Source organism: Vipera berus, assembly GCF_964194415.1.
Source record: "Vipera berus genome assembly, chromosome: 6".
Taxonomy (NCBI): domain Eukaryota; kingdom Metazoa; phylum Chordata; class Lepidosauria; order Squamata; family Viperidae; genus Vipera; species Vipera berus.
The window spans coordinates 75562174-75585456 of NC_138208.1; the positions used below are offsets into that span (position 1 = coordinate 75562174).

The window sequence follows — 23283 nt, forward strand, 5'->3', positions numbered from 1 at the left end:
GAGGTCGGTAAAATGAGGACCCAGATTATTGGGGGCAAAATGCTGGCTCTGTAAACGCTTAGAGAGGGCTGAAAAGCTCTGTATATAAGTCAGACATGTCAAACACAAGGCCTGGGGGCCGGATCCGGCCCGCGAAGTGGTTTCATGTGGCCCGCGAAGCCATCCTGGAAACAGTGAGGGAATGGCCCCCACTGCCTTGGCCCTGGCCCAGAGGCCCTCCTTCTTCCAGAGACCCTCAGATCTGTCCCACTCCTGCCCAGGCCCCCATAGGCCCCCTTGATGCGAACGATGTAGAGCTGGCCACGCCCACCCAGTAGGCCATACGCACTCTAGCCACGCCCACCCAGTAGGCCACGCCCTTCCTGGCCAAACCCACCTGGCCCCTTGAGGGCAACCGCAATGCTGATGCGGCCCTCAATGAAATTGAGTTTGACACCCCTGATATAAGTCTTAAGTGCTAATGCTAGTGCTACTAACTAACATCTGCATTGATTCACTTAATATCTGTGGCAAGAAAGGCTGTAAATTGGGGCAAAACCCACTTAATATCTGCCTCGCATAGCAGCACAAATTTTGGGCTTGATTGTGGTCGCAAGCCGAAGACTGTCGATACTGGGAAAAAGGACAAAGAAATAAAAAAGGGGCACATGCTGTCACAGAAACACTCTGAAGCCTGACTGAGGCTGGCGGGATTTGTGGCGTAAAGCATAAAATATCTCTGGGGGGAAAAGGATGGTCCCTGTACACCCATCACAAATCAGTCTTAACGGCAAACTGTTTGGCTCTGAAATTTCCCCCCTCTGATGATTTGCCTTCAGAAAAGAATACAGGAGCAGAGACGGAGGGCAAGAAGAGACGCGTGAGCCGAACGGTGTGTCCTTTTAACTCCTATGAGCCGGTGCAGTTGCTTCGGGACGAAGTGTTAGTCGAAGTGAAAGATATAGAGCAGCTGGTTTCTCTGGGAAAAGAAATGAAGGCCTGTCCTTATTACGGAAGCCGATATGCCATCCCAGCTGCTCAGGTAGATATTTGTGGATCTCCTCTTGAAGCCTTGCTGACGTCTGAAAACAGTTGGCTTCGTTTTCTTTGTGTCTAGCCTTGTATCCTTTTGCTAAATCACACTGGGATGATTAGGCTGGGTGCTTATTCATGCCTCAAAATGTTGACCAACCTCTTGGATAAAGAAAGCATTTTTTCCCCCAGTTTTCCTAGTTTTCCTCCCCTTTTGTAAACACTTCGTCCTTGGGACCATTTACGTATTCCTTGGAATCACCTGGCTTTGTCTGAAGTGACAGACGATAGGAATTTAAATGGTTTCTCAATTTTTGAGGAGCAAATTTCATATTTGCACGGCCAACCAGGTGCAGTGGTGAAGCTGGTGGACTATAGAGACGCTCCACGAGGGAGATGGATGATCTCTAAGTATGATATGATATAAATAAATATAAATATCTGCTCATCTTTTTAATTTCATAGTATTGTACTTCCGCTGTTTATTTTTATTGTGTTATTCCTTTACTATTCTTTTTTAACTTTTTTTTATCACTTTCCCCATTTTATTGTTAAAAGCTGCCCAGAGTATTCCCACAGTGAGATGGGAATTTGATAGACAGACAGACAGGCAGACAATGGATAGACAGATAGAGGTGGACAGACAGATATAAATAGAAGATTTTTAGCTAAGGAAACAGGGTGATTTTGAGCCTGTGATTATTTTCCAGCTCAGCCTATTTTGTAGACTTGGAACATATACGCCCCTTTGAACTTCTAGAAATATAAATCTAACAAGTAAGATTGAATAAATGAGACCCAGCTCACTCATATTCTGCGTGTCAAAAAAAATGTATAAACATTCTCTGGGTTCTCCAACAATCTGTTTTGCAAATAAAGGTCTGAGTGGTGGACTTCCCATTGAATTAATGCCTCTGTCTGTCCCACAGTTGGTGGTGCTGCCATACCAAATGCTTCTGCATGAAGCTACTCGAAATGCATCTGGGATCCAACTGAAGGATCAGGTAGTGATAATTGATGAAGCTCACAATCTGATCGATACCATTGCTTCCATCTACAGCACTCAGGTGACAGGCTCACAGGTGAGTCAGCCTGAGGGCCGCTCTGCTACTACCTACAGCTTTCTTGTGGTCTCTTTACCCACTGCTGTCAGCGTAAAGCTTTTATAAGAGACTGTAAATTACTCTAGTCTCTGAGACAGGTGTTCCAGAATACTGGTTAACATAACACACAGATGGAATTATGTCGCTACCTGTCTTGCTTGTGGGCTTCTCAGAAGCCTTTTTTGGTGATAGCCCTCATTATTGTCTTATGCTTTATTTAGCTCTGCTGTGCCCACTCTCAGCTACTGCAGTATATGGAACGGTATAGGTGAGTGTTTATGATTAGAAATTCTGATGGAATTGGGGGAAATAAGTTGGCCATGTGTGCATACTACGGTAAATTAAGGCTTGCTACAAACTACCTGGCAATTTCTAACTTTCCACTCTTAAATGGAGAGGAGGAGAAAATAGTTTTATGGTCTAGATTGGACCTGCACAACATATAGGTAGTCCTTGACTTATGACGGTAATGGAGCATGCCCGTTGTGGTTGTAAGTCAAGATAGTCCACATGACTGACCCAACTTTATGAAATTTTAGGGGCAGTCATGAAGTGACTGTGGCAGTCATTAAACTAATCAATAGTTAGCTATTTATTTATTTATTTATTTATTTATTTATTTATTTATTTATTTATTTATTTGATTGATTGATTGATTGATTGATTGATTGATTGATTGATTGATTGATTGATTGATTGATTGATTGATTTATATACCGCCCTTCTCCCGAAGGACTCAGGGCGGTGTACAGGGCAATAAAAATAAGAATACAGGATACAAGATTTAAAATTAAATGATTGTGCCCGATGCAGTAAGTTAGTTAAAAACAATGTTAAAACCCCAAACCCATCAGACCAGGCCGGCTTGTTCGAATAGATAAGTTTTTAGATCACTGGCTATGGGCCAGTTTTGCCAAAAACTGTAAGTAAAAGCTGATTTTTGCCAAAACCATAGTCATGTGGCCATACTTGATTGGATCTTTGGAACCAAGTCATAAGTACCCCCAGGAAGTTTTATGATAACTTTGAACGGTTGTTAAGCAACCAGTCCTAAATTGAGGACTATCTATAAAGGCTAGGAATATGAAATATAGGTGTTCCTCATCTTACAACCTTTTGTTTAGCGACCATTCAAAGTTATAACAGCATTGGAAAAAGTTATTTATGACTGTATTTCACATTTATGACCATTGCAGCATCCTCATGCTCATGTAATCCAAATTCAGATGCTTGGAAACTGACTCGTGTTTAAGACCGCTGCAGTGTCTCATGTAATCACCTTTTGGGCACCTTCTGACGAGCAAAGTCATTGGGGAAGCCAGATTCGTTTTACAACTGTGCTACTAACTTAACAACTGAAGTGATTCACTTAACAACAGTGGCAAGAAAGGTTGTAACATGGGGCAAAGCTCTCTTAATAACTGTTTCGTTTAGCAACAGAAATTTTGGGCTGAATTATGGTTGTAAATTGAGAGCTGCCTGTATAAATAATAAATATAGTCCGCGGGTCCATACAGCCTGCAGAATAGCCTTGTGGAGTCTGCCAACGTTTTCTGAAAACTTTGCCACTAATCATGACTGCTGCCACCTAGTTTTGCACAGCCACCTCTGCCCTAAAAACATGCTTGCCAAGTACTTCCAGTGCCTCCAGGTCTCACCAACTCTACCAGCTCCAAGGCTACTGCTATACCACCAGCCACTATTTGGCATGCCAGTTATTCCTTTGTGACCCACCATCATTTTTAAGGTCTCCATGTGTCCATTTTGATCTATGGAGTTGTGCAGCTCTTGTCTAGACAATGGAGAAGTTCTGATGCAAAGCTTATCTTCTTAGGCTGTTCATGGCAGAAAGTTGATTATTGATGCTTTTGCTGAAGAAACTCTATGGCAAAGATACTAAAATGCCAATCATTTCAGTATATGGCTATATATGTTCTTTGTGCCTCATCATTCACGTAATTCCCTCCATGGGCCTTACCAGTTATAGTCTTAAGCTCAGCTTGGCTGTCTTGCATTGTGCTATCCTTCTGCATTCATATATCATCTGATTTGTCTTAGGAAACGCTTGAAGGCCAAGAATTTGATGTATATCAAACAGATTTTGTTTTTGCTGGAGAGGTTTGTGGCTGTTCTAGGAGGTAAGGCCAGGGTTCTGAGTATCATCTTTTCAATACTGGCTACCTTCTGAAGTGGAATGTCCCATCAAGCTCAGTTCCATTGTTTATATCAGGGGTCTTCAAACTTGGCCCTTTTACGACTTGTGGACTTCAACTCCCAGAATTCCTCAGCCTGGCTGTCCACAAGTCATAAAAGGGCCAAGTTTGAAGACTCCTGGTTTATATGCCAGACTTGCATCAAAGAATGTAACATTAATTAATGTGACATTATATGGACTGCATTCTGTCTTTAGGAAATACAATCGATTCTAGAAAAACAAAACGGGGTTTCAGCAACCCTGTTTCATCTCTTTCCCTCTAGCCAATCTTCCTTTGATCATTGCCATCTTTAACTTTTCCAACAGTTCTTTGTCTTTTTTTTTCATTTTTGCTTATCCCAAACAGAATAGATACAAGCACAAAGCAAATGAAGGATGAAAATTTGATTTTTAAGCATTGCTGTAATGGAATTACTGCTTGCCTTCTGATGCATATTTTTCCTCAGGTGTATACTTGTGCTTTAGATAGATGCTTTATAATTGCATTAGTGCTGTATATTTACAGATCTTGCTACCAGCTTAATGTACTCAAAGTCTAAATTGCTTGTTTTAATTTTTCAAAATGCATGTACCAATGCAGTAAATGTAATTACAAGCAAATTGGAAACTATTTGAAGTGGAAGTTTAAATTAACATAGCAGAAAAAGAATACTTCCCTCTTAGGGGATGACGTTATGTTAAAAACAGAACAAAATATAAGACTAAAATGTAAAAGCCAGTCTTGTGCTTGTGTAGTTGCTTATTAGCCAAAAACCTACAGTTGATTTCTGCTATGCGTTCTTTGAATGGATTCATATAACATGCTTAACTAACCCAATTAAAAGACCTAGCGGTTCATTTTTACAAGCTCTTATGTTTTTCTTTGTTTTTGTTTTTTTAAACTTGGCCAATTTGATACTATAGCTTGAGTTGATATACCACAGCTAGTCCTTGAGTTATGACCATTTGTTCAATGACTGTTCGAAATTATGATGGTAGTAACAGAATTGACTTTCAGCTGGGTCTCAAAGTTCTGGCCATTGCAGGACCCCCTCAGTTAGGTGCACAAAATTTGGGTGGTTGGCAGCTAGCTCGCCCTTATGACTGGTTGCAGCATCCCATATTATGTGATTCCATTCCTGACCTTCTCTGCCAACTTCCTAGAAGCAAAGTCAAAGGGGAAGCTGGCAGCGAAGGTCACAAGTTGCTTAGGTAAGTCTCCCCCCCACCATTCCTATGCTTATACACAGGTGTCTACCAGCATTCTTCTTCCCTGCCCCTTCTTGCATTGGTGCACATGTGTGCGCACGCACACACCCACACCCCTTGTGTTTCCCTGGCATGCCTCTGCTCATGTGTACACACACCCTGGGGTGCACCCTCTTTTTTGTGGCATCCCTGAGCTCGTGTTGCACTTCAGCACCCCACCAACTTGAGTGCAGCCTGTGCTGGACCTTCCGAGGACTCCCCCACCCCCCTTCTGTATCCCTGCACTCTTTACTTGGGACTTTTTGCTTCCCACATAACAACCTGTGTATTTTGGGGTCATAATGACAGCCGGGACTCTTTGGCTTGCTGTTGCTAAGCGATACGGTCACATGCCGTTGGCCATGTTGTAACTGGAGGATTAGCTGTATATAAATTTGGAAAATGGATTAGTTCAGCAGCGAGGTTGAAGAGTCGTGTACGAAATTATGGCTTTGGGAATGGAGTGGATGCTATCAGATTACTGTGGGTGTAAACAATGCATTGAATAATCAGCATTGCGCCAGGAAAAACAAAGTCCAGTTGCCTTTTGGAAAAAAAAGCACTTCGAGACAACCATGACTGAGAATCTCCATGGACATGCAGCGTTGCAGTTTCCCTTTTGTTTTTGCTGACATAAGTATAAAATGCATTCAGACCCGTTTCTGATCAAAGCTTTGTAAAGTTCCTGGAGAAAGTAGATTTTTTTTTTAAAAAAAGGAAGTTCCTATGTGGAATATGGGCTACTTGCTAATCAATTAGCTCCAATATTAGTATTCTATATTTTATATAGGATATCCTATAGTACAGGTAGTCCTCGACTTACAGCAGTTCATTTAGTGACTGAAGTTACAATGGCACTGAAAAAGTGACATGACTGCTTTCAGAAGTCCGTTGAAACATCCCCATGATCACATGATGCTTAGCCACTGACTCATATTTATGTGTCCCGGGGTCATGTGATTCCCCTTTAACAACTTAATACCTGGAGTGGTTCACTTAACAACTGTGACAAGAAAGGTCATAAAATGGGGCAAAACTCACTTGATAACTGTCTCACTTAGCAATAGACATTTGGGGGTCAATTGTGGTCGTAAGTCAAGGACTGCCTGTACACTGGTATTGTAGTTTAGCCCATAGTGATAAATTGTATAGTCCATAGTGATTTGTAGCTTAGCCTATTTTATCACATGGAAATAATTTCTTTTTTTTTATTAAAAAGTTTTATAAAAGTTACAATACAAACCCACCCCCAAACCACCCCCCTCCCCCTCCCCCACTTCCCAGAACTGAATACAGGGTTACAAAAATAACAATCAAAATCTAAATAACATTAACAAACTATATATGTAACCAAGTTCCTAACGCACTTTAACTCCCCTTTAACATGAACACAAGCAAGATAAAAGTAAACATAATAATAATAAGAACATAAAAACAAAATAATATCCATATTCTTAAACAATACTAATAAAAATAATAATAAAATATAATAAAAACTAATAAAAATACCATAAAAACATACTAATATTAATATCATTCTATATTGCTAAGCACATTGGTTTGTGCTTAAAATTGCAAGCCGCCCTGAGTCTTCGGAGAAGGGCGGGATATAAATGGGATTAAATAAATAAATAAAATAAATAAATAATTCATTCATAAGCTAGATGAAACTTTTTAGTCCCATATTTGTTCTGAATATAATCTATCCATCTTCTCCAGACCGAAATGTATCTTTCTTGTGAATGATCCTTCAAATAAGCAGAAATCTTAGCCATTTCTGCCAAATTTGACACCTTAAGTGACCAATCTTCTATAGTAGGCAAACTATCTTTCTTCCAATATTGACCTACCAAGAGCCTTGCTGCTGTTATCAAATTCAACATCAAATTTGTTTCTTTAGTATCACAATCTTTAACAATACCCAATAAAAACAATTGTGGAGAAAAATTTATCTTTCTCTTAAAAATCTTTTGAATGTTCCACCAAACATGGAAATAATTTCATAATCACCGTTGTTCTGCTTTTTATGTCCTCTAGGAAATGTAAATCAGAATCCAAATACACAGAGCATACCAGAAGCAGGTAAGTTGTGGGTGTGATTGCAGAAAATAGGTAAATTGGCATGGTTTGGCCAGCATAGGGTTAAGAAGGTGATTGTATTGATCTGAAAAACTTGTCTTTATCTGGTGTAAGCAAACCAGATTTTTTATTGCTTTTCCCCACTTTGTCTCTCTAAGGGGTGCAGCTGAAATCCATCAATGACTTTCTGTTCCAGTGTCAAGTTGACAACATCAATCTCTTCAAGGTAAAGAACTGCCCAACTTGCACCAAAGTCTAGAATTTGGTAGGGAGCCAAAACTTAGGTTGGAGCCTCCAAAGAGGTGTTTACTTTTTCTTTTACGCTCTGACCAGACTTTGCTTGGATTAATTTTTTATTAAATTTTTATTAATAGCTAAGTCGTACTTATATGTATATGCAAAATATCATAGTATTGGAACCAAGGACATCCCTGGAAAGTAATTTGGAAAAAGCAATTTGTCCATTGTGTGAATCCGGGACTGTTGATTAGCACAGGCTCCTTTTCTCAGGATGCAGTACAACCAGGAGAAATTTTCAGTTCCATTAAAACCTCACTCTTAATGAATCTCTTGAAGAAACTTCAGTATTTTTTTAGGCTGGATTAGAAGGCTGAAAATGATGGTAATACTGATGCTAATGAATAGCAGAATTGTGTTGTGATTCAGGGTCAGCCTGTGGGTTTGGCAGTTGGGTCGGACCATTCAGAGGAGGAGGAGGGGGTTGTTGGAGAGGTTGCTGAGGGTGTTGGAGAGCTTGCTGATGAGAGCCCTCAGCCAGGCCCCTCCCATCTGGTTACGACGCAGACCCAGCTGTGTGAGCCTGACAGCGCGGATGAAGATGATCCACAGCTGGCTCTGTTCAAGGACGCCCGACGTAGGAGGCAGTCAATCAGGAGTAAACAGAGGAAGGCAATGGGGCACCTCGGAAGGAGGCAGAGAGAAGCCACGCCCTGAACTGTTTAAAAGGGGAATGCGTGGGAGGGCTGGTTTGCTGAAGGCAACCGTTTGAATAGCTCCTGTTTCATGGTTCGTGTCTTGTTTTGCTCTGTTTTATGTTAATAAATTTGGCAGGCTTAGTTCCAGCCTCTTGCCGTTTGTAAAGGGGTTGTCCCTGCCTTTTCTGCAGGGCCGGTAGTAGGCTGGTACAGAACAAATTGCTCTGGAGCTACTTGAGATCAGTAGCATATGTGTTATTGTGAATACACACACAAACATGGATAACGTTTATATAATATGAATGTAGAATATTCTTAAACTGAACTGAGTTTGTTCAGGGTGACTTAGCTGTAAAGATTAGAGGGCACTATTTCATCCTTGTTGTCTTGGGGCAACAACCCAATACTTCAAGAACTGGGATAGGTTACTTTAAACTCTTCAGTTCCCTGGGATTATGATTCTTGTAATACCAGATATTAGTCATGATATCTATACTTTATGGAAGTTGTAATACAAAATATCCAGAACTTTTTCATCATATGCCTTCTGATTATCTGTACCTAGGACTATTCAAGCTGCAAACTGCCAACAGTCCACCGACTGTTCAAAATTAGGATGGTCCTGAATTAGGGAGACTTGGGGTAGGAGAAAACAGTTACAACGGGTCCTCATAAGTATGGCCGTTGCAGGGTCTCCACAGTCACATGAATTACAACAATTACAATGTCCTGCAGTCACATGATCGCTACTGTCAGCTTTGAACAAGCAAATTAATGGGGAAGCTGGCAGGAAATCACAAGCGGTGATCACGTGACTGCAGGATGTTGCAGCTGCGCGAGATTTACCTAACAGCAATTGGGACTGCCACAACTGCCTTCTTAAGTTAGAGCAGTCATGAGTTACTTAGCAACAAAGTTGCTGATCCATAGTTAAGCAAGAACTAAATTATTTTCAAGTTAGATTTCAGCTTAATTTTGAATATAATTTTAAAAACAATTATTTTCTCTGCACCTGAATAATCAAATCACTGTGGCTTCCTTAATGCAACTTCTATTTCTTATGATCTTCTGGCCTGAAGATCTTTGTTAGCCAAGGCATTGTTAGCCTCCCCTCCCATCGTAGAAATTGCCAATCTATAGGAAATGTACTGATTCCACAGTTTCAGGGTGAGTCTTTGACTGATTGACCAAATAACTAAAAAGTTATCAGATATACTCTGCCCAGTCCAGTTGCAGAACAGGCCTTGAATCGTTGCAGTGGCTTGAAAGCTACCAGTTTGTGTTGAGATGCCTGGGTTATCAGCCAGACATCTTGGATAGAAAGGGAAGAGAAAGGTTAAGCAAAATGATGCAGGGAAGATGGTCCTCTTGTGTAATGTGTGGGAGTTTCTGTAAGGAGTCATGAAGGAGTCCCATCCTAGGACAACTGCATACTCTGCTTCTAAATGGTGTAGTAGATTGAATGATAAATTGTGATAATCTGGCAAAGAAGGCTAAAATTGTAGATAACCTGTTAAGACAATTAGAGCTGGGAACCTTTTATATTGTGCATGTTCTCTCTTTTCAACAGGTTCAGCGGTACTGTGAGAAAAGTTGCATCAGCAAGAAGGTAGGGCATCAACAGAGAAGAATAAAATTCTGGTTCAATGTTCTTTAGGTGTACAAACCATGGCTTTTTGTGTGTTGGGTTCTGTTTTCAGGAATTTTCCATGGGATATGGGAATATAGGAAGTTCCCTTAGACCAGGGGTTCCCAACCAGACGTGCTCGCACCCCCTGGGGGTGCAAGACGATATTCCACACAGGGTGTGAAAACTTGGCTTTTCAAAATTATAGTGTAAATGCATAATTCGTTGGTGTTATTTTGAACTTTTGTAAGGGGTGTGAGAATATATCAGAAGCATTCTAGGGGTGCGGAGGATAGAAAAGGTTGGGAACCGCTGGGTTTGATTGAGTCAGACCAGTTGGATTAATCTGGTTAGCTATTGCCTACACAGACATGCAAGAACAAACAGCGTGGCTTGTGAATGGATGGCATATGGCTGCCCCAAATTTTCAAAAGATGTTACCTTACTGTAACTTACTGTATCGAGTAGAAGTGAATATTTATTAAATCTGTGGTAGGTGAATAATTATACTAAAATTAAAATTAAAGGTAAGCTAAATTAATCAAACTTACAGAGTACAGATTGTCCTCGGCTTGCAACCACAATTGAGCCCCAAATTTATGTTCCTAAGCAAGACCTTTATTAAGTTTTGCTCATTTTACGACCTTTCTTGCCACGCTGGTTAAGTGAACCACTGCAGTTGTTAACTGAATCTAACTTCCCCATTGACTCTGCTTGTCAGAAGTTCGCAAAAGGTGATCACGTGACCCCGGGACACCGGAACTGTCATAAATAGGAACCAGTGGCCAAGCATCTGAATTTTGATCACATGACCATGGTGTCATGGTTCCGACAGATGAAACCCTTCAAAAGAACTTCGAGGCATTGTTAAAGAATGTTTTATTCGGGAAACAAAGTATCAGCACTACATAGCTAGCTGAACCCAAAAACTATATTCCCCTCCCCTGGATACAAACTTAACAAAGTACAATTTCCACCCCCAATAAACAGTCATAAAGCACATCCCCAAATTAGCTTGAAGCACAGGCTTTCTCTTCAGCTCTCTAGCCTGCCAAAACGTTATCATCTCTGGGCCCAGTTTGTCCTTGGATTCCCACGGCAGAGTTATTATTATTATGACTAACTGAACTCTCATTCCAATCCCCCCTGCCAGCACCAACTAATTCTAAAAGCATAGAGAAAATGGCTGCATTTTCATCTGTTGTCAAAGCAAGAACATCCGATGTTAGCAGCGTTGACACATGGGGAGGCTGCAACTATTGTAAGGGTGAAAAATGGTCATAAGTCACTTTTTTCAGTTCCATTGTAACTTTGAATGGTCACTAAATGAGTAGTTGTAAATTGAGGACTACCTGCATGGCCATTAAGAAACCAACTGAGGCTCTTCATGTTCCTGGGGTATGTAATGCTAGATAGATTACCTGCATGTTTTCATCTTTCCCGTCTTTGAGGGAATGATTAATAAGCAGGAAATTTTACGGACAATATTTAAATCATATTTTCTGATCCTTTTTCCTGTCTTGAAGCTATTAGGTTTTGTGGAAAGATACGGAGTTTTCAAAACCAGGAAAGATGAGCAAAAGTTGACTGGTTTGCAGAACTTTCTGCAAACCTTGAGCAAGAGACCAGAAAAAGAAGGTGAGTTTGGCTACAAAGCAATTTTTGGCAGTTTTAAGAATTGGAAGGAGGTGAGTCGGAAGAGGCAGGGCAGTGCAATGTCAGTAGATTTGGAAATGGGGTGTGTGTATGTGTCTATAGAGCTTCCCTGTTTTTGAGTTCTTTCTATTAATTTCAGTGGAAGTAGCGCATCCATGTATTTGCTCCTGTGTTGATCTTGACATTAGATTTCATGTGGAGTTGTGTCTTAGAACAATTATATTGTTTTCCCTTAGAAGAAAAAGTCATTTTTTCTATCTTCAAAATCAATGAAGAATCATAGTTTGGCTTTTCTTGCTACAATAATTCCGTTTTTGCAAGATTGGACAATATATGAGCCATATGTCATAGTTGTCTTGATAAACTGACCTGGAACGAGAATGCAAAAACGTCCTTGGCAAGAATCTTGATTCAGCCTGTTGTTTGCAGCCTTTTTTTTTGTATTAACATACATTTAGACATAGCCCAAGTGAAAATAAATTAGACATGTTCCTTGTTTCATTGTTGAAGTAAGGGATTGGGAGATTATGTTCTGCAGGGGAGCAGTTGGCTTTCCAAATGAGAAATTGATTTTTGATTTTCAGGGGCTTTGCAAAATTCTCCCGGGGAAGCTGAAGATGACCACCCCAAAATGGCATCTCCGCTAATGCACATTGAAAGTTTCTTAGCCGCACTCACAAATGCAAACCAAGACGGGAGAGTCATTCTCAGCAGGCAAGGTATTTAATATTTGCATTTTATTTAAAAATAAGTACATCTATATACATTTAATTATTTAAAGATAATTCTATTACAAGTGGCAATAGCGCTTAGACTTATATACCGCTTCATACTGCTTATGAAGCAGTTTTACAGAGTCAACTGCTTATGAAGCAGTTTTACAGAGTCAACTGCTTATGAAGCAGTTTACAGAGTCAACATATTGCTCCGCACAATCTGGGTCCTCATTTTACTGACCTTGGAAAGCTGGAAGTCTAAGTCAACCTTGAGTCTGTCAGGATCGAACTCTTGGCAGTGGGCAGGGAGTTAGCCTGCAATATTGCATTCTGACCACTGTGCCACCACACAGCAACCACAATTGGGATTGGCAACTCCATCACTAAGCAACAGGATCACTAAATAATCTTTTGCATGATTGCAACAGGCTTACAACATTGCTTCCCATTTGGTCATTAAGCAAGTCACTAGAGGTTGTTAAGTGAGAAATCATGGGACTGTGCTTGTGATTTTACTGCTGACTTCTCTATTGACTCTGTTGGAAGTTGGCTGTGAAGCACATAGATAGCAATTATGTGACCATAGGATGCTAGAGTTGTCATAAATGGGAGGACTGGTTGTAAAGTGTATTTATTTTTATTTATTTAGAAAACTGCCCATCCACCTCACCAAGTATTTTTCTCAGAACTATTGTGATTTGAACAGTTGCTAAACAGGGCAGTCATTATGTGAGGTCTATCTGTATCTCCTCAGGTGCCTTTCTTGAAGGAAACGTCTGAAAACAAACAAAAAAAATGATTTTTATGTAAATGTTTTATGCTTTTTTTCATAGGAGCACATACCTAAACAATTTGATTGCAATTTGAGTCGTGGAAATGTTATTCTCCAGGCATTGCTAAATTACAGCACCTAATTCATTTTGGATCCTGGGATTGTGGCAAGATTAAGGAGGGGATGGGATTTATCGCTACTTACTAAACTACTTTATTAAGTATTGTCATAAGTTAATCAAGTTATGTTACCATATTAGCCCATGGGAACCAACAGCACTTGCATTTGTTGTCATCTTTCTTTAAGAACATTTTGACTGTTTAATTTGAAGTACCCTGCAAATTGACAGTAGCAAGGCCAGGGGTGAGGTGGGATGGAGTGGAAAGCCCCCCTCCATGTTTTTAATTGTTTATTTGCCAATTCTCTCAATGTACTGATTTTTCTAGGTACTTTAACCCACAGCAGCCTCAAGTTCCTTTTGCTCAATCCAGCTGTGCATTTTGCCACAGTGCTGAAAGAATGTCGGGCTGTGGTCATCGCTGGGGGCACCATGCAGCCGGTGAGGAATGAATCAGACATCTTCTTACTTCACTTGGATGATGAGTAACCACTTTTAAATAGCAAATGATTGAGTTTTTGGCTCATTCTGCACCTTCTCCTTGACACCATTTTGTGTTTAGCACACCTGGCAAGCCTATCATAGTGTTTACAGCCATAGTCACATACATTGCTATATATGTGCCTCACAGCCAGCTTCCTACGAGCAGAACAACCTTGGGAACTTTAAGGTGGGTGGTCTTCAATTCCCAGAATTCCCTGACCAACAAGGCTGGCTGGAGAATTCTGGGAGTTGATGTCTACCCATCTTAAAATTCCCAAAGTTGAGAAACATTGATTTTGGAGGTTGAGCTTCTTGGTCTATTTCTTCAATATGCCTGCTGTTTTCCCCTAGAAATGTCCTTTTTGCATTCAATAATAAACAGTTTAGTTTTCCCATAAAGAAACAGGATTTTAGTAACAGGTTAGTGGCAGTTTCCATCACGCTAGACTACTGACATTTAGGCTTGAGTCTGGTGGCATCTGGGTGGTGGCCTAGAGGAAAGGTTATAAAGAGTAACTCTTAGCATACAGATCCAGTGATTTGTTGGCCATGAAAATTCAGGTTGTATCATGAACTTGGGTGGTTTATCCTTTAGCCAGCAATCTTTTTTTCACTGAATAGAGAGAGAGAGAGAGGTACCGTCTTTCTGTAAACCATCTTTTGTCAGGGACGTAATGTGGGAAGTGAGATCAACTTGAATATTTGCTGTCCTTTTTGGGGGGTTATTCACAAAAATCCCAGACTCACTTTGGTTTGTTAACCACATGAAATCAATCAGTACTATTATCCCACAAACGTGGTAGCTTATCAAGAAATAAATTCAGGAGGCAGGATCTGGTCAAGTGGCCTTTGAGAAACACCACACAACATGGTTCCTCCCTTCCATTCCTTTCCCCCCCCTCCCCCGGTAGTTTGAACATTCACTGAGACTTCCTCCCCCCCCCCTTGCCTTCTCTGATTTAAAGCAACCCCTGTAACGGGCATTTCTAATCTACTTTAGTGAGCTCTGTATGTATGGACTAAAACATGTGGCAATCATATGACTGAGGGATGCCGCAATGATTGTGAATGCGATTGTCAAACCTTCAAAACGACTCTGGCTGCAGCCATCTTTGTTTTTCGGTTGCCACAGCAATGGGAGGGGGAGATGCATTCTTTTAGTCTAGTCATAACAATAACTTTCTTGTGGGAACCAAAGTCAAGCCGTCTAAGTCTTTGGTGGGCTGGAGCTACCGTTAATTGGGGATTGTGATTTATGACACACTTGGGGGTGGGGAGTTCAACTTCTACTTTGTAACTTTTGTGTGTGTGTGGGACTTTCAGTCTTGGTTTCACCTTTGTTCGTGCTGATATTATGTAGCCATTAAAATTGTTCTTTGAGGAAAACGAAATGCCTCAGAGTTCTCATTTCTACTGGTCTCATCTATCGGAACCATGACAGAACCATGACTGGTCACAACGTTATTTTTTAGCACTATCATAACTTCAAATGTTTGCTGTCTGAGGCAGTCGGTGGTCCTCACTTGCTGAGTGCCTCATGCAGCAACCATGTGAAAGTATGACAGTACTAAAAAAATAACTTTGTGACCAGCCGTCGCATTCACAATTTTTTTATTTTTTTTATTTTAATTCCATTTAGATCCCGCCCTTCTCCGAAGACTCAGGGCGGCTTACAAGCTTAGCAGTAGCCTTCATTCTATGTATATGCCTGCTTATTAGGGCTTTTCACACACCCCCAAGCGGCATTATTACAAAGTCAGCTTAATTGCCCCCAACAATCTGGGTCCTCATTTTACCTACCTCGGAAGGATGGAAGGCTGAGTCAACCTTGAGCCTGGTGGGATGCGAACCTGCACTAATTGCAGGCAGCTGGTGTTACTTAAGGAGGCATTAGCCCACTGCTCCACCAAGGCTCCCTCAGTCATAGGACTTCCGTGTATTTTAGCCCAACACAACATAGTCCTAGTTGTGGTTGCTAAGTGAAGACTACCTGCATGTGTGTGGAAAAGATTGTGTCTCTTATGTAAGAGATATTTTTGAGTTCAGCTCTCAGGCATGGAACTCTAGAGGTTTTCTGTCCCTGATGGCATATTTGACACTGTGGGACACATCCATAGCTTGGTTGCAAAAATGCTGTTTTCTATGCAGTAGGTTCCAGTGTTAATCACTGCTACATGCAGCTCTGATTATACTGACTCAGCCTGACTTTATCAAAGGCACCTTTCTGTGCCTGTAGAATTTGTCTGTAAATATTTTTGCTTGCATTTTTGTACAACCCTGTTTGAAACCTATGTCTATTAAAATTTCAACCGGGGTAGTTCGGATAGCGGAGAAGTAGCTGTAAAGTTATTACTGTACTGAAGTAAAATGAAAGCATCTAGTGATGCTACTGCCCTTAATTTGTGATGCTTAAAGCAAGGGGTCTTCTTGGAGGGGGAAGGCTAATGAATGAAGTTTATTTTCTCTTTGTGAATAAATGGCAGAAAAGAGATGGAGTCAATTTTCTTCCTCTGCATCTTACACCGAGGTAGGCTTGGGAAAGGATCTTAGCCAGTGGTAAGAGCAGTTCTGTTATGTGCAGAACCTCTCAAGTATACTTGAAATGGTACTTCTAGCTTTGAGATTCAGACTGCAAAGGACTTTCTACCTGAGAAGCTTCTAATACCAAATAGGATGAGTAATGTTGAGTTAAAGGTCCAAATAGTCAGACCTGGCATATGTCGGCATGTTATGGGGTCCCCAGAAAAACAAAGTTGATTCTCTTGCTACAGATCTGAGGCTACAAGGGCAGAATTTGGATCTTTTCCTCCCCAAGAGTTGAACATTGAGCACAGCATACTGTTTAAGCCTTCTAAAGAATGATTTTCACTTTCTGCCTTGCAGGTGGCTGATTTCCGGGAACAGCTGCTTTTGGGTGCCGGTGTTGATGCTGACAGAATCGAGGAATTTTCCTGTGGTGAGTCCTGGGGAGCGGCGGTAACCCCTGATCACTTGATTCTTCCTTGATGTTGATGATGTTGGCATGGTCAAACTTTCAAAATGGAGGACAATATTGGATGTATTAAGTGCAGGTTAACTAGATGCTGTGAAAGTTTTTATCAACATATACCAGACTAAGAAATTAACGCCAAAGAGGTCAGGACTATTTTCATTGTAAGAACTGTAGGACAGAAGTTTGTAAATCTGAATGTGCTTTCCCCTTCCCTCACTTTATTTTCCTGTGAACTAGCGGGGGGAGGGGGGACTTGTCTGAGATGTTTTCTCAAGGTATATTCTTGGCCTTGGCTCAAGTCCTGCCTATTTGACCATTGTCTTGCTAGTGCGTCTCCCTTCTGTCATTTAAGGCTATTCCCTATGCCCTTGCAGTTTCAAATTGCACTGAGTGTTGCTCAGAAGAAGAAACAAGATGATCTCATGGGACCATATTTGTTCAGTCGTTATGGTTGAGTATCTGGTTAGTTGTACAAGAGCCAGGAAGTTTAGCTTTTCAGCTTCTTAAACAGAACAGCAGCTTCTTCATTTCTTCCTTTGATTCTTGTGTTATCAGGTCATGTGATTCCCCCTGACAACATTTTACCCATCATCCTCTGCAGTGGTCCGTCCAATCAGCTGCTGGAATTTACTTATGAAAAAAGAGGCTTGCCACAGTTGGTCAGTGATTTTTCTTTACACTTCGTTGCTTCTTCAGGCAATGGAGTTTCATAGCTTGAGTTCACTGGGTGACCATATCTGGATTGTCCCTTTGCTATTGCCTGGGCCCGTGGTGGCGAACCTATGGCACGTGTGCCACAGGTGGCACACAGAGCCCTCTCTCTGGGCACGCACACTGTTGCCCCAGTCTTAGGCCTTCAGCTAAGGCTTTAGGCCTCCACCGCTGTGTGCAAAAACAAAAAAGGTTGAATCAATCAATCAATTTCAACTTCTCGTGGGGAAAAAAAAGATCTCGCAAAGCTGGAATTGATTGATTGAACTTTTTAATCCCACCCAGTCTGCTGTTACCACCGCAGCCATGCCCACCCAATGGGCCATGCCCACTCAATGGGCCACACCCACCCAATTGGCCACACCCACCCGGCACCCAAAGATACATAAGTGGGTTTTGGGTTGCAGTTTGGGCACTCCGTCTCTAAAAGGTTTGCCATCACTGGCCTAGGCTCTTCCTGCTTGGTTTCTGTCATTTGGTTAGACCAGGGGTTGGCGACCTTAAATACTCAAAGAGCCACTTGGACCTGTTTCCCACAGGAAAAAAAGCACTGGGAGCCGCTGTGCATGAGTTTTCTCTCTCTCTCCTCTCTCTCTCTCCCTCCCTCCCTGTCCCTGTCCCTCTCTTTCTCTCCCTCCCTCTCCCACCCCTGTCCGATCTTCTGCTCACCTGGCAAGCTGGCTTCATGCTGTTCTTGGACAAGCTGACACAGATTCTTATTGGGCTGGCTCTCCTGCCCTTGAGAGCTGCTGCTTCCTGTGGAGACGCAGCAAAAGCAGGAGCCCCCCCCCCAATAAGCTTGTCACCTTCTCGGAGAACAGCATGAGTTTTACACACAGACACAGACACACACAGACACAGAGAGAGAGAGAGAGGAAGCGCAAGTGCCTCTCTCTGTCTCTGTTTCTCTTTGCAAACTAGGAGCCGCAGGAGAAGGCTGAAAGAGCCGCATGTGGCTCCAGAGCCGCGGGTTGCCGACCCGTGGGTTAGACAGTTGCAAAGGAAATGGATCCTCTTTGTGGTTTCTGTTGCAGTTAACCTGTTACTGGACTCCACAGGTAGTTGTGGTGATCTGGTTTACTGCATTTCCATGTCAAGAGAGAAGCCATCGCTAGAGTATTGAAGCATAGATGCTCACAAGTGGGAAAGGTCATTAAGAGGGAATCGGGTGTTGTGTAGTGTGGATTGGGAAAGTACCAAGTTGTCCTTGACTTATGGTCATCTGTTTAATGACAGTTAGAAGTTATGACCTCAGAAAAAGTGATTTACAACATGATGTCAAAGTTATGACTGCTGCATCACTATGGGTGTGTGTGTGTGTGTGTGTATGAGACATGATCACAATTCAGATACTTAGCAACCGGCTCACATTTATGATGGCTGCAGTGTTTTCCAGTTATCTGCAACCTTCCCAGCAAAATTCTGACAAGCCAATTCAATTGGGAAAGTTGGATTCACTTAGTGACTGTGATAGAAATCCTTGTAAACATGAGCCTGGTCATGTGACAGCTTGCTTAATAGGACTGCGTCATTTAGCGGCTGAAATTCCAGTCCCAATTTTGGTCATAAGACCAGGAATACTATACAGGATCTCTCATCTTTGTTTTGACAGTTGGACATGGAGCTTTGAAGCAAGGCAGGCCACCTTTTCTTAGGATTAATTTCAAAAACCTTCTGAAAGAGATCAGCACAGACCTCTTGAGTAGAGGAGATGTCTGCTCCTTCCTAGCAGCCTGTAATTGTGGGAAAGAAGGAATCAAGCAGAAAAAGAGAAGAAAGATGGTGTTAGAAAGTGTAGGATATCCTGTAACATCAGATTCTGGACCTGCTTGCTTCAGATTTGCCTACCCCTGTATCCCCCAACTGATTCTTTCTAAGCATAAGTGTACAGCCTTTGGGTTCATGAACTCCCAGCCCAGCCCAGCCCATTTCACCCCAGGAAGGAAGTTGTGTTCTCAAAGAGAACACAGCCTTCGATAGAAGAAAAAAAATTCTTTTGTGTCTAAAGATAGAAATTGTTTTTCCCCCCTCCATTTTTCAGATAGAGGAGACAGGGCGGATTCTTTCAAACTTGTGCAACATTGTCCCGGGAGGTGTGGTGTGCTTCTTCCCTTCCTATGACTATGAAAACCAGGTATACTTGCACTGGGAAAAGACAGGATTGCTTAACCGGCTGGCTACTAAGAAAAAGGTAATTCTGCAGCCCAGTGCGGCTGGTGAAATCAAACATTGCACAATTATTGGCTGATTCCTCTCCTTTGCTCTTCTGCCTCATACTAATCCTGCTGCCTGCACAGTGAAGTGAGGAGAGGCAATCCTTAGCTGTTAACCTATCCACGATACTTGCTGGATGGCTGATTGTTATACCTGAACCATAAAGATTAAATATTGCTTCATCATTTCCCAAAGCTAAGCGAGTTACGGCTTATTTGTGTAGGAGAGGGGAAGAACTGTACAAGCCAATCTGAAATTTGGCTGGGGACACCACCAAGCCAACCTTGACTGATTAGAAAAAGGGAAGCAGGGTCAGATATAGTTAGTCTTTGGATGGGAGAAATCGCTGGGCTGTAGGCTAGACTGGGAAGTTGAAAAGCATCCAGGAAGGTTACTATTCTCATAGATTTCTAAGAAATTCTAATGAACTTACACCAGCAAGTCAAGACTGACTTAAGAGAGTCTTTATCTTTATCTTACCATCAGGGTTATTCTTTAGAAATTGAAAACCAGCATTCTGTAAACTGGAAAACCTAATCCAGCAATTTCCATTTCTTCTTTTGTAGGCACACCAGTTGTGCCAAGTACCACAATAACTGGGAGCCTGAAGAATCTTTTAGTCTCTTAGTGATCTGCAACGTGGGCTTGTCTGTGATAATATGGTTAAAGTTGTAAGATGAACCCAGCTAGATCTGGCCAATGGCTCCTCAAGGAGCATCCTGTGTCTTCATGTGGCCAGCTAGATACATTTAGGAAGCTCACAACATGGACAGCATGGCAATCAAAAACACTCCTATTCCACCAGGCTGACCTGGACTGACAGGCATTTTAATTAATTATATTTACAATTTTTAATTTATTTTTAGTTTTTAATTTTAATTTATTGCAAAGATGATTTTAATTTTATTTTTATCTTAATTTCTGTACTTATTATATGTTTTGTTGTTAGCCGCCCTGAGTCCTTCGGGAGATAGGGCGGGATATAAATCCCATCAATAAATAAATAAATAAATAATCATCCTTTTCCATTGTGGTTTCCCAGCCACAGTGTTGTGACTCAGGGCCAGCCTGTGGGTCCGGCAGCCGGCTCAGATGTCTCGGATGACTCAGATGAGGGGGAGGAGGTGTGTGTGGAAGACGAACCGGCTGATGATGGTTTGGAGGCTTCGCAGAGCCCCCAGCCGGGGCCCTCTTCTCAGCTGCGTGAGCCCGATAGTGCGGAGGATGATGACCCACAGCTGGCCCTGTTCAAGGACGCCCGACGCAGGAGGCAGTCGAGCAGGACCAAACAGAGAAAGGCTGTGGGACTCCTCGGGAGGAGGCACAGGGAGGCCACGCCCTGATCTCTAAATAAAAGGAGTGTTTGGGGAAGGGCTGGTTGCTGAAAGCAACCCTTCCGTTTGAGGATTCAAGTTCCAGTGTTTTTGTTTCTTGTTCTGTTATTTGAGTAATAAATCTTGGCAGACGCTTTCCAGCCTTAGACGCTCTCCAGTCTCTACTGTTTGAACAGGGGTTTGCCTTATTGCAAGGCCGGTAGCAGGCTGGTTCAGAACACACAGGTATTGATGGCATGCCGCCCATTACTTAGTAAACCTAGAGAAATGGGGAGCATACGTCATCCGTTACTCCTCAGTGTCCGTTAATTCCCAAATGCTTCCCCAAGAAGCTTCTTTTGAGAAGCGAAACGTCTTCAGAGAAAAACAAGAAAGTCCAATTGCCTCTTGAAAAATTCCCTTTGGGACAACCATGACCTGGATGACGGAGAATCTCCATAGACATTTAGAGGGATGTCTGGATGGAAATTCTGTCCACTGTATTCAAAATTTGTTAAATGTTGTTAAATCAGTGTTCTTCAGATTTGGCAACTTTAAGATGTGCGGACTTCAATTCTGCTGCCGGGAACGAATTCCCATCGCCCAATACGCTCACACAGAGAAGGCCTCCTCGGTACCGTCGGCTAGACAATGTCGGCTGGCGACCCCCAGGGGGAGAGCCTTCTCTGTGGGAGCGCCAGCCCTATGGAACCAGCTCCCCCCTGAGATTTGGATGGCGCCAGATCTCCAGTCCTTTCGCCGCGGCCTCAAAGTACTCCTTTTTCACCTGACTGACCTGGACTAACAGGGATCTTAATTATGTTTTTAATTTTTTAACTCTAATTTTTAATTTATTTTAATTTTAATTTATTGTACAGGGGCCTTTAATTTTAATTTTATCTTAACTTCTGTATTTATTGTATGTTATTGTTGTTAGCCGCCCTGAGTCCTTCGGGAGACAGGGCGGCATATAAGTCCCAATAATAAATAAATAAATAAATAAATAAATTTCCAGAATTCTCCTGACTGAGGAATTCTGGGGTGGGTGGGTTGGAAGTCCACACATCTTAAAGTTGCCAGGTTTAAGAAACACTAATTTAAATCAAGGTTTTACTGGAGGTGAAGCCAATGTCATCGTTTTTCAGTTTGGTCTGTAGAAAAGCCACAAAGCTTTACAGCTCCTAAGATCTTACTATTCATATGGTGTGAATGATGTTCTTCATGTAATTAATGCATGATGCCATTTACAGATATTTCAAGAACCCAAGAAAGCTAATCAAGTGGAGCAGGTCTTGGCAGAATATGCCAAATGTATCAAGGTATGAAACAGAAGATTTTGAAATTATTGAGGAGTTGGGAAGAGGTACTAAGCTGATTTTAGAGGTACTCCAGCTTTTAACCATGCATTGTGGACTTCCTTTGACACAGCGCTGCAACCTAGCAGATGGCCCCATGACAGGAGCACTGCTGTTTTCAGTAGTCGGTGGGAAAATGAGCGAAGGAATCAATTTTTCGGATGATCTCGGAAGGTAAAAATGACTCCCTGGGGTGATGGTGGGAGTGGAATTATTAACTGGAATATTTTCTTCTAACAGCTATTTAGAATCTAGAGAATTATAAAATACTGATAGAGTAAGGGCAGCGTACTTAGTTTGAGCTAATACAAACTGAAGTCTTAATTTTTGGAAGGGCCATACAAATGCTGATTTCTGGCTTTAGCTTTTAGCACAGAATGTTTGACTTTAATGAGACATATTCCCCATTGTGCAACAGACTGAAGGCCAAAATAGAAGGTATTAGGATGAGAGAGAGAGAAGCTTGTATGACAAGTGGGCAAAGCTGTCAGTTCCTTCTTTAAGGCAAATTTGTTGTTTCATATATGTTCCAATTTTTCATTTTTAACATCAAGAGTTATTCTTCACACCCTGCTCTCTGCACCTGCCTTAGTGGGCAGCTATACAGCTTGACATGCAGAATGGCAGAAAGAAACTGCTGTAAATCAGCTGCCCCATGTTGTCACAAGCAGGTTGTGAAGGCAACTAGATGGGAGGGTTTTGTAAATTGCAATGCCTAGCCACGCTTTCAGAGACAAAGCCATTTCTTCATACAAA

General features: G+C 41.8%; 1 protein-coding gene across 1 annotated transcript in view; it reads left to right on the forward strand.

Annotated features, from left to right (window-relative positions):
• Positions 1 to 23283, forward strand: part of DDX11 (DEAD/H-box helicase 11) — a 37047-nt gene that overhangs the window by 8730 nt on the left and 5034 nt on the right. The window contains exons 8-22 of the mRNA XM_081330616.1: positions 819 to 1021; positions 1941 to 2093; positions 2336 to 2382; positions 4173 to 4252; positions 7594 to 7638; positions 7794 to 7861; positions 10141 to 10179; positions 11724 to 11835; positions 12438 to 12572; positions 13788 to 13900; positions 16826 to 16898; positions 17490 to 17593; positions 19687 to 19836; positions 22423 to 22491; positions 22601 to 22701. Of these exons, the coding sequence (XP_081186742.1) occupies positions 819 to 1021; positions 1941 to 2093; positions 2336 to 2382; positions 4173 to 4252; positions 7594 to 7638; positions 7794 to 7861; positions 10141 to 10179; positions 11724 to 11835; positions 12438 to 12572; positions 13788 to 13900; positions 16826 to 16898; positions 17490 to 17593; positions 19687 to 19836; positions 22423 to 22491; positions 22601 to 22701 (1492 nt within the window). The remainder of the gene's footprint in view (positions 1 to 818; positions 1022 to 1940; positions 2094 to 2335; positions 2383 to 4172; positions 4253 to 7593; positions 7639 to 7793; positions 7862 to 10140; positions 10180 to 11723; positions 11836 to 12437; positions 12573 to 13787; positions 13901 to 16825; positions 16899 to 17489; positions 17594 to 19686; positions 19837 to 22422; positions 22492 to 22600; positions 22702 to 23283) is intronic.